Source organism: Perissodus microlepis, chromosome 7 (genome assembly GCF_051167445.1).
Source record: "Perissodus microlepis isolate ML-2025 ecotype Zambia chromosome 7, ASM5116744v1, whole genome shotgun sequence".
NCBI lineage: Eukaryota > Metazoa > Chordata > Actinopteri > Cichliformes > Cichlidae > Perissodus > Perissodus microlepis.
Genome location: NC_140467.1, coordinates 31,804,054 through 31,814,867, shown reverse-complemented (window position 1 = coordinate 31,814,867; position 10,814 = coordinate 31,804,054). Strand labels below are relative to the sequence as shown.

The 10,814-nt window shown below is 37.2% G+C and overlaps 1 protein-coding gene across 1 annotated transcript; it reads left to right on the top strand.

The window, feature by feature from the left end:
• The first annotated feature begins 4,340 nt into the window (after positions 1–4,340).
• LOC146383427 (uncharacterized) lies at positions 4,341–6,547 on the top strand. The gene is made up of 3 exons (XM_084932572.1): positions 4,341–4,422; positions 4,654–4,730; positions 6,043–6,547. Exons 2-3 carry the CDS (start codon positions 4,671–4,673, stop codon positions 6,436–6,438), a joined length of 456 nt encoding a protein of 151 aa, XP_084788698.1. The 5' UTR covers positions 4,341–4,422; positions 4,654–4,670; the 3' UTR covers positions 6,439–6,547.
• Positions 6,548–10,814: the final 4,267 nt, after the last annotated feature.

Sequence of the window (10,814 nt, the reverse complement as noted above, 5' to 3'; positions counted from 1 at the left end):
AAACCAAAACTAGACTTTTCTGAAACATGAAAAATCTAATCTGGAAAACTAATTAGAACTAATTAATACCGAATAGAAAATAACAAAAATGTAATAACACTGCCAAACACTACTTGCTCATGCGTACATAACTGGATAGCTGAATGTAAAAAAAAGAAAAAAAAAACTGAATTTAATTTGCAAAAGAGCTGACTAACTAGGTAGAAATATTATTATCATCATCATTACACGATTAACATGTTTTAACAACTCAGACAGGTGAGTAATGCCAATATTATGTTTTGCTGTGTACACGAAGCCAGTGAATGTTACACTTTGACAACTTTTTCTTCAGCACATTAGAAGAAGAAGTAGACTGCAATGTCTGTTGCAATTTTCACTGGGTTGGAGGTTTCACTAATTGTTTTCTATATATTTGAGGTTAATGTGTAAACTCTTTGCCAGACTTGCTCTGTAAGTGTAAAAGAGGTTATGTATAAGGTATGAAATATTTCAGAATTACTGAAATGTCTGACATGAAGATTTCCACAATTCTTCTTGTTCATGTGTCATCTGCAGTTCTCTGCATGATTTCTGCAAGGAGAAGAGACAGGAAGAGGAAATTTGGAAAGGGTGATGAAGTAACACAGTAGTGTCACACACACACACACACACACACACACATAGAGGTGTGATCAAAGCACAGCTCCACTCTGTCTCGACTGTAACATTCCACTGACTGCTCAACAGTCTGTCTCTGTGTTGGGTCATTTTTCACCATGTCAACCTGACTTTTGTCATCTGCTCTCGCTGCGTCAAGTTTAAGTCCAACCTTTACCACAACATTAGTCAAAACTTCTACCGCCATTGTTTTGAAATCCTCTTTCTGCAGTCAGAGTTTTCATGAAGACTGCTTTTACATTTCTCAAGCCTTTAATATTGTATGTTGTTAATACATTGGAACATTTCCTCCAGTCATTAATAATGATAACAAACCCAAATGATAGTCTTAATAGCATTTTGTCCACTTCTGAAAAATCCTTCAAAATGAAATTTTCAGTGTTTCAGCTGAATGACGGCAAGTATAAGTCCATGTTCAGAGCACAGGAGCATCTGTTCTAGTATGAACAGATGAAAACGTAAAAGAAACCAATGCAATGTTTCCTCTAATTTTTCATGTGTCTGAGCGAACACACAAACTCCCTGAGCGGTCCCTTGGACCACTGTGAGCAACAGCAGACGTGTGCACTGTGGTCACGCCAGCATCCAAGTTACATGGTTTATTAAAATAATCAAATTACAGCATTTACATTCATGTTAGACTACTTTTAATTAACTGCTTTAGCCCACTTACAATGAAAATTAAAACAAAATGTTGTTCATGACCTTTGTAGTATGTTAACACTATTGGATGTAAAAATAACTTGAACTCCAATTTTGAAAACACAACTTTCTTTCTTTTTTTTATAAAGCTCTGACTTGTATTATGAGTATGAGTCTGTGGTCTGGGAGAGAGTCCTGTAACTCTCTGTCTGCAAAATACAGTATATAATGACCAATGTTGGGCAATTAATTATATAGTTACTTCTTCAAAAAAGTAACTGAGTTATGCAAACAACAACATTTTTTGCAGCTGTTTACCTAAAAATGCAGCCAAGACGTTTTCTAAACAAACATTTCAAACTATTTACAGAACAATCAGCTGTTCTGCATCAAATTTGATGCCACACAAATTATTTGTGCCACTCCAAAAAATAATTTCTGTCCACTATGAGATAAAGGAGAACAACAGTCTGATGCCTGCAGGCCTGACAACAGCAGATGTATCACTCCTGTAACACCTGTAACATTCAGCAGTCGCCTCATTGTTCTGACACACACAACAAAACTATTGACTACACTACACACTAACTACACAAGATTTGCGCTAAACGTCGCAAATCTCTTACATCTCAAAACACTGCCGTCACTCCTAAAACTTCCCCCCTTCCTAAACAACTAAATGCCATGTTGCCATATCATTTTTTGATTGGTCGACATGGTACATTTTTCCACCAATAGGAAAGGCGGGGGGTGGGAGGGGGGGTGTTTTTGCTCATAGGCGGAGAGTGCTTTCGAGCGTTTTTACCGTTTCTTCCCGCAGTAAATATAAACAACAGTAGTATTCAGGAAGAAAACCAAACATTGCATATATTTTTGTCATAACTCTGGTTTTACGTGGCCTATCAACACAATTAAAAAACTGATATAAAGTCCACAGTTTTTCCGTCAATTGTTCCGTCTGTCCTGCTCACATCTCCAATGGTTGTACACGTTGTCATTAACGTGGCTTCACTCCACATCAGCCACGCCGCTTTGCTAGCTAAAACACCGGTGTCGGCACATATGGACGCTGTCATAGCCTGTCAACGACGTTGATTAGCTGCCTATATACGAATGTGAATCGTATTATTGGCTGGACTATGGGATAAGGTGGCATCGTTCTAATCCCATACGGGAGCAGCCAGTCACTCACTGACTAACACTGCAAAACAGAATTGTTAAAGTTTTAATTTTAATTTCAATTCAGGTTAGATTTTTTTTTTCTGTGCGCAACGCAGATTTTCTGTGCACAGAGACCGTGCCAGCAGTGTGCAATTGCGCACGTGCGCAGCTTAGAGGGAACATTGAACCAATATGTGAATTTAATAAACAGTTTTTCCATGAAATAATGTTTTCGCATTCTGCAGAACTCCATATTACTTATTTATCACATCTAGTGATGTTTTTTGCATACCAGCTCTTCATCAGATAATTAAACACTAAGCAGCGTCCTCCTAAATCACCTATAACAGTCTCATGATTAATCACATCCAAAGGAAAATCAGATATTATATAGAGCAAACAACAGATAAGTGAAAAATCTGTGAATGGTGCACATTGCCTGGACACAAATGCCCACAAAAAAAGAAAATAAATTAATCTAAAAATTTACTAAAATAAAAGACAAAAAGATATCAAAAATAAAGAATAAAAAATGTAAATTTAAATTGTTAAATTAATTTTTAAAAAATATATAAGTTGCCACTAAGTGTGTCCTCAGTTACTCAGAGAGCTAACCCTGGATTGTTGTGTTCAAGCAAAGGAAAAAATAAGGAAACCAAAATAATCAAGCCAAGGCTTCAAAACATGACCCACAAACCACCGAGTGCTGTCACAGTGGCTTTCTCCATCTTTTATATACACTGTTAATGGGAGGCATACAAGAAGATGCACAGAAATAAATCTGACTTTTTTGATTTGCATTTATTTATTTTGGTGTTTTACTTGTTTTCTCATGATGACTGCACGTTTTACATGAACTGTGGTCATAGGCGGTAATATGGTTGTTGGGGTGATTTTACCTTACAATATAAAGCAACTGTTGTTTGATTTTGTGCCAAATAAATAAAAATGAATTGAACTGAATTGACAGAGATGCTAACTACAGCTGAGTTTGACTGTCACTGAATAACAAAAGCAATTCGGTCCTTCTTTGCCGCTTCTGCAGGACGTAAAGTTTCTGACTCGTGCTCTTCTTGAATCGCTTGTATGCTTGTCGGTAGCAAAAACAAGGTGAATATAAAAAAGGAAAACAATTATTCTCCATACAAACCGAAAAATCCAAAACAAATGCCTCTGGTGGGAGCTCCCTTTACATTCCTTTTATGTTACAACTAAACCACGGCGGTCAGAAAACTGTTGCTCCACAGCATGCTTACTTACTTAACCTTTCATCACCCCCTCGTGCCTAACATACCCCCTTTTACGACACCTGCTAACACTTTTAAAGATCACAGATTAAAGATCACAGCAAAATGTTGGCCTAAACTGTCTAAGCTCCAACACTCTGTAAAGGTCTTAGTGTTTGCATGGAATTAGATTTAACAGACTTAATGATTTAATGATAAATAAAAAGACAGCTCAAAGTGAGGGTTTGAAATTGGAGCAAAATCCAATTTCAACCCCTCACGCTGAGCTCTCATTTGTATATCCCGTTAAACTCATTGAGGTGTAATTATTCATTTACAAGAAGGTATTTACACAGACTCAGAGCCCGTCTTTAATTCTGATGATCAAAACAATGCAAGCATCTGCCAGTAAAGCTCATAACTCAGCAGACACGATAAATAATCTCAGTGCTAATTTTGTAGCATTTTGGTGAGTTATAATGTGTGCTAAAAACCTTCTGTCCTGTCCCTCCCTTTCACTCTGGCCCTGGAAAACACAGTATTACTCAATCCTTCTCTCAGGTCCTCGTCACAGCCATGCCCAGCCCAGCTCTCTGCCAGGCAGTATATATGAGCCACTGCCTCCACTGAAGTCACACACCTTTGCACACTGATAAACAACAAACAGCAGCAGAGAGTTGGATTGATTTTACAGAGGATTTAAAAGAATTTATAAACTACAGACCAGAAAGTGGTGAGTTTTTTCTTTTATTCTTCTTATTATTATTTTAACAGATTGTATTTTGTTTTTTAATTCATACTTTATAAAATTTGATGATGATAACTGCTTCTATGAACAACTGTTAATTAAATTTTCATTTCATTTATAACACGTTTCGGTGTACATCCGTCATGCCCACCCTGTCAGAGTGTCTTGTTTCTGGATTGTGTGACCGTTTTTCTCTGTGGTTTCCCTCCTTCACAGACAGCAATCAATCAGAAATGGAACTTCTGAAAACCGCCCTCGTCATCGCCCTTCTTACAACAACATCTGCCAAGCCAGTAAGTTAACCCGCAAAAGAACCGCAAACTTCTCTTATCTTCCTCACTTATGCTGTTTTCTTGCCATCTCTCTCAGCTTGAGATACTTGAGATATTTATATTTTACTCGAGTTTCTCCATTTTATTCCACTTTTTACTTGAACTCAACCGCATTTCATAGATTTCTACCAATTTGTTGGCGTTACAGTAAGCTGTGCCCCTTGGGATGTGTGACCCTCAACTTGAGTAATTAGTTGATTAAACTAGCCAACACTTTGGGATGCATAGTGTCTACTGGCATAGGTCTTGGTCTGAAACATGACATCACTCTGCAGTCCTTCAAATGAACAGTGGGGAGCGACTCCATTGGTTTCAAAAAGAAGTCAGATGTACTTTGCTGCTGATTTTAAGGTTTGAACCAGTAGGTTAAACACAAAACATGAAGTTTGCTCAGTAAATTACTTTGTGCTGATCTACTCTGTAATTTTCAGCATAGCTATCATACGATGTGTATCCCTTGGTTTTATGAGCAGATAAACCCTCATCCCACCCTGTTTCAAAACACCAAGATGCTCAGCCACAAGGCTTAAAGGCGGGGTTTCACAAACCAGTGGGCGACGTCACAGCGGATATGTCCATCTTTTTATACACGCTATGATTTGGGATGACACTTTGGGATTACTGCCATCCAAACAATTACAGCCTACATACTCCCAAACCACACATCCAACAGCACGCAAATGTTTATATAAAACAAATAGGATTATGTGCAAAGGATTTTAGTCCATTTGAGCATTTAGATTGTTTACTGGATTTCAACCAGTTTCAATCTCCCTTTTTTATGAATAAAAAACATTTTTTTGAAATATTTGTTTGAAATTTTCAATTTATTTTATGATACTTCCTCATCGTGGCATTTATCCTCAACTTATATCACAGTAATTTAATTTTCCATCTTTTTCATTTATAACCTGTCCTAAATGAAAAATTCTATTCATACATTTGCTCTTTGTTGGGATATTTTCACGTTGAATGATGTTTTCTAATGTGACAGTAGCGTGTAAGAAGTCTGTGCTGATTAATGGTTGTTTCGGGATCGTTTTAAAACATTTCTCTGTAACTTTAAGGGACATAAAATTTATGTTTTGGCGAATTGTGGGGCTACATTAAAAGTGTTTTTAAACCTTTTAAACACCGTCATTAAAATTATATTTTTCTGCCAGACAAACACAGATTTTTTTTAAACAAGTACTTAAATGAAAAAAAAAAAACAGTGTGCTTATTTAACAGAATCTGAGGGTATTGTCTCTATTATTTGGTTTTTCCACCACAGATGGCTTTCAGAAGGCATCATGATGCCGATATTCCCGACCACAAAATGCAACATTATCACCACAGGTTCACTGGGGATGCTTTCAACTCCATGAGCTCCAGCGAATCTTCAGAAAGTCAATCATCTGAGGAGGGGGGGTTGTCCTCTGAGGAGATTATCGATCCCGAAGTGACCACGCCAGTCATGACCTCTACTGCGATGACAACTGTTGAAGAGGGGAGTACAGTCCCTCCTGAAGTAAGCACAATGGGTACTGACCAACCAATTGTGATGAAGACGACGCCCCTTCCAGCAACACCAACCCCATCTGTCAATGCCACACCAACATGTGATCAGTGCTTTACAGTGCTGATTCCAACAGCAGCTCCCATTACTGACAACAGAGGAGACAACTGAGCAACAGTCAGACAACGAGAGCCATATTGTTGAACAAATGTTTGACTTTAGTGAGCCGCCTGTGGACACTTTCTATCCAATTTAGAAAAAATAAAGTCTTCATATTGTTTCCCAGTTTGCTTTTTTATAAATTCTTTTCCTTGTATTTCAAAATGGCTTTAAAAAGGAAGTGCTTATGCACTGGTTTGATGGTTATCAGATCATCACAATCAGAACTCTGCTTTGCATGTTGCAGTAACTTAGAAAGACAGCAATAAAACGTTGGTTTACACTGAGAAACATTGGACATATACAATAAAATCTGATTCTTTAAAACGTGTACAGAATGAGAAGTTCCAATAGGATGCTGAATTATTTTGAATCCATTTTTTTCCCTTAAAGAAGTAACAGAGGTTGTGTTACCTTTTAACTCCCCCTTTTTAGCATGCAGTCAGCAGAATTAAGAGACATCTTAAATTTAGAAGTCAAAATAACGGGGCAGAGAATGTGATGGCATGATGATAACGCAATACTTTCTTAAAGCCAATTTTAAATGAACATTATACACATTGCAGAGTTACAAAAAGCAAAGTGTGTGAAGTCTGGTTCAAATGGATGATTTCACTCATGCTTACTAGTACTGTGAACTGTCAGTAAAGAAAATGTATTTTTCTTATATATATATAATATATATTTCTTATACATATATATATATACATATGTGTGTGTGTGTGTGTGTGTGTGTGTGTGTGTGTGTGTGTGTGTGTGTGTGCTACTAAATGTACATTTAGACGAATTTTTTATCTTTCACTGCTGTTTAGTCCTATGAAATGGAGTGGATGACCTGCAGTTTTTAGGTAAACTATTAGCTAGCTATTGCTTCATAGCATATTTCATGTAAACAAAAGCACTTAAATATTTAATTATATTAAATGAAAATACTCTGTTTGCATGTTTATTGCAGCTTTGAGGACAATTCTTACAATGTGTTAAAATTAACTTCAGGTTTTCTGGAAAGATCTGCTGATATGTTGGAAGTGTAAAGATATGTGGCCAAGCAGAAAAAACATCCAAGGCCAGCGATGGTTACTGATTAAATTTTACAAAACAACAACAAAAGGCTATTACTCTTTGTGAGGTATCCAGAATATGTATCCCACAGCAGTGTGTTTATAGACTGGGGAGGGTGTGTCGCGTCAGCTCTTGTCTGTTGTCTGTACATGCTGGTGAGTCCTTACCACAGTGGGGTTCTGTAATTGCACGCTATAAATGTACATGTTCACAGATTAAATGTAGAACAGAGAGGCAAAAGAAGACCTAAATGTTGCTGATTGTTACTGTTTTATACTGCTTTGGACTTGTTTGGACCTAATATGCCTGATGATACAACAACTGCTGATTTTTTTTTTCTAATAAAGAAAAAAAAGCCATACAGAATAAAAAAAATATGGTCATATTTATATCATCCAATCATGTAATTCTTAAATTAAACGTTTTAGGCAGGTGAGAAAAAATGCTATAAATAAAGAATGCTTTCAAAAATGGAAGTGTTAATCATTTATTTTTCATCAATCAACAAAATGCAGTGAATGAACAAAAGAGAAATCGACATCAAATCAATTTTTGGTGTGGCCACCCTTTGCCTTTAAAACAGCAACAATTCTTCTTGGAGAACGAACCACAGATCTTCTGTGGATGTAGGCATCCTCACATCGTTCTGTCTCTTCATGTAATCCCAGACACACTCGATGATGTTAATATCAGGGCTCTGTGGGGGCCGAACCATCACTTCCAGTTCTTCTTTGTCCTGAAGGTAGTTCTTAATGACTTTGGCTGTGTGTTTGGTGTTTTTGTCCTGCTGCAGAATACATTTGGGCCCAATAAACAATCATTTATATGTCTGAAAGCATTCTTTTATTAATTGTAATTGTATAAAAAGTGGCTGAGGCTCTATGGACATCATGCATTAGTTAACGAAGTCTCGTTATCACCATCTTGACAGGTTTTGTTATGAAATCAGATGTGAAGGTCCAACTGCACACTAATTGTGACTCATACAATAACAGTTTTGTAAATAAGTAAATACTTTTTACAAAACGCTTTTATTTGTAGTTTATCCCTTTATTCTTATTTATCACCACAAAAATTCAAAGAACACACAATTTGGCAAATTGAATTTTTAAATTTATAGAGAACAAAAACAGATTAATGGATTCTTGTTTTTTATGTTAATCTACAGATTTTAGGAAATAAAGCAATAAAGAATACTATAGCCTACTGATGCCTGTCTGTCTGTTTGTGTGATGCCTGGATTACTCGTCAAGAACCAAAATAGGGTTGTCTTAGCTGGGTGGATAAGAAGCTCAGCATTGAGCTATAACAACGACCTATCTAGCTCCATCTAGTGGGAATGGTTAATTATTACAGTTTCTGTTAGCTGAGGAATTCAGTTTTTGGCAAAAGTCGACCGTTAGGATGTGTACAGAGTCAAATCTGCAAGTAAAATGATCAAAGAAACAATAAATATGATTTGAAACACAAAATTAACAATAACAAAAGTGGTGATTGTAATGATTTAATAAGAAGTAGGGCAATAAATTCAAATTTCTAATAGCAAATAACATTCAAGAGTATAATAATAACAGTAAAAGAGATGCACTGGGGAAAATGACACAATAAACCAAAACTAATGGAAAGCTAAAAGGGCTAAAAAGAAAAAAAAAAGGAAATTACAGATTTTTATATCTGCAACAGAGAACATGTGGTTGTCTGTGGAATACATGGGGCAAAGGATTGTTAAAAATCTGATAGATAAAATCGAGCAAGCCCATTCAAGCTTTTGTGCTAGCTCAAATACTGTCTGAATTAGTTTTAACATATTCCTACACAAACACACAAACATATTCCTACATATCTCTCTGGTATATGTCTTCAGCCTAGTGACACTTTCTAGAGCCTCAGTTATGGACGTCATGTTGTCTTCTGCACCTCAGTTCATCCTTTCCTAATTTTAGCTTCCAGTCTTCATCTCCTTGAGGAGCTTCCTACCTTCTACTCATCCATAGTTCCCAGATGTGTTGCATTTAACACATAAATCAATAAATTCAATTAACTAAATTTTAAGCAGAAAATTGATCCAAAGACTAAATGCTAACAAAAATTTTTCGAATTTCTTGGTTTAAATTCATAGTTAGTTAGTTAGTTAGTTAGTTAGTTTGTTAGTTAGTTTGTTTCCTAACTCAAACTTATTTTTGTTCAAAATTTGCAGACATTACGTGTTTTCCAGGTATTTCCGGTATTGTATTCTCTCTATACCCACAACTGCAGTCCAACTCACAACAACAACCTCTTCATCAAGTTTGCTGATGACACCACGGTAGTCAGACTCATCTCAAAGGGAGACAAGGCAGACTACAGATAGGAAGTCCTGAAGTTGGCAGCATGGCGTTCAGAAAACAACCCGGCACTGAACACCAGGGAAACCAAAGAGGTCATTGTCGACTTCAGGAGGCAGAGCACTGACTTAGCCCCACTATACATCAACGGGGAGTGTGTTCCTTGGTGTCCTCATCTCCGCTGACATCTCCTGGACAGACAACATCTCAGGGGTCGTCAAGAAGGCCCAGCAGCGGCTGCACTTTCTGAGGGTCCTCAGGAAGTACAAGCTGGACTCCAGCCTGCTGCTGACCTTCTACCACTTATCCATTGAGAGCCTGCTAACATACTGCGTATGATACAGTAGAGGCACTAAGGCGGACAGAGCAAGGCTTCAGAGTGCAGTCAAGGCAGCACAGAAGATCATTGGCTGCCCTCTCCCCTCCCTGATTGACATTTATTCCTCCTGCTGCCTCAGCAGAGCAGCAAACATCATGAAACACAGTTCCTACCCTGGTTTCAAGTTGTTCAGCCTGCTTACATTTTTTTTTTTTCTCTTAATCCTGTTCATATGTATATAGTGCTGCAGAACTGTGCCCCCCCCCCCCTCCCCTCCCACACACACACAGACACACATACATGTTTGTACTGAGTTGGAGATGCTCGCAATCTCATTGTACAACTGTATAGTGACAATAAAAGTATTCTATTCTATTCTATTCTGTTACCTACAAGCCCAGTTATTATTAGCCATGTTTGAGCATGTGAACATGTTGGATGGATGCTATGACACTTTTTTTATAAATTTTATAATTTTTTTATTAAGAGAATAGTGAAATTGCCGATGTTCGTGTTAATTTGAACCTGTGTGGAAGGGTTTTCTACTGTTTGGGCTGTGGATTAATGGCAAAGCACTGTTTTTCTTGAAAGCATCTCCTATAGTCAAGACTCACTCTTCTTCCCAACGTACTACTCAGATGATGTAACACTGAAACAGTACCAGCATAAGCAGGTATGAATGG

Excerpts from the sequence above, each read along its gene's own strand:
- LOC146383427 (XM_084932572.1), top strand. The coding sequence starts at position 4,671 with ATGGAACTTCTGAAAACCGCCCTCGTCATCGCCCTTCTTACAACAACA. Across the intron at positions 4,731-6,042 it reads CAACAACATCTGCCAAGCCA|ATGGCTTTCAGAAGGCATCA; the intron begins GTAAGTTAACCC and ends TTTCCACCACAG.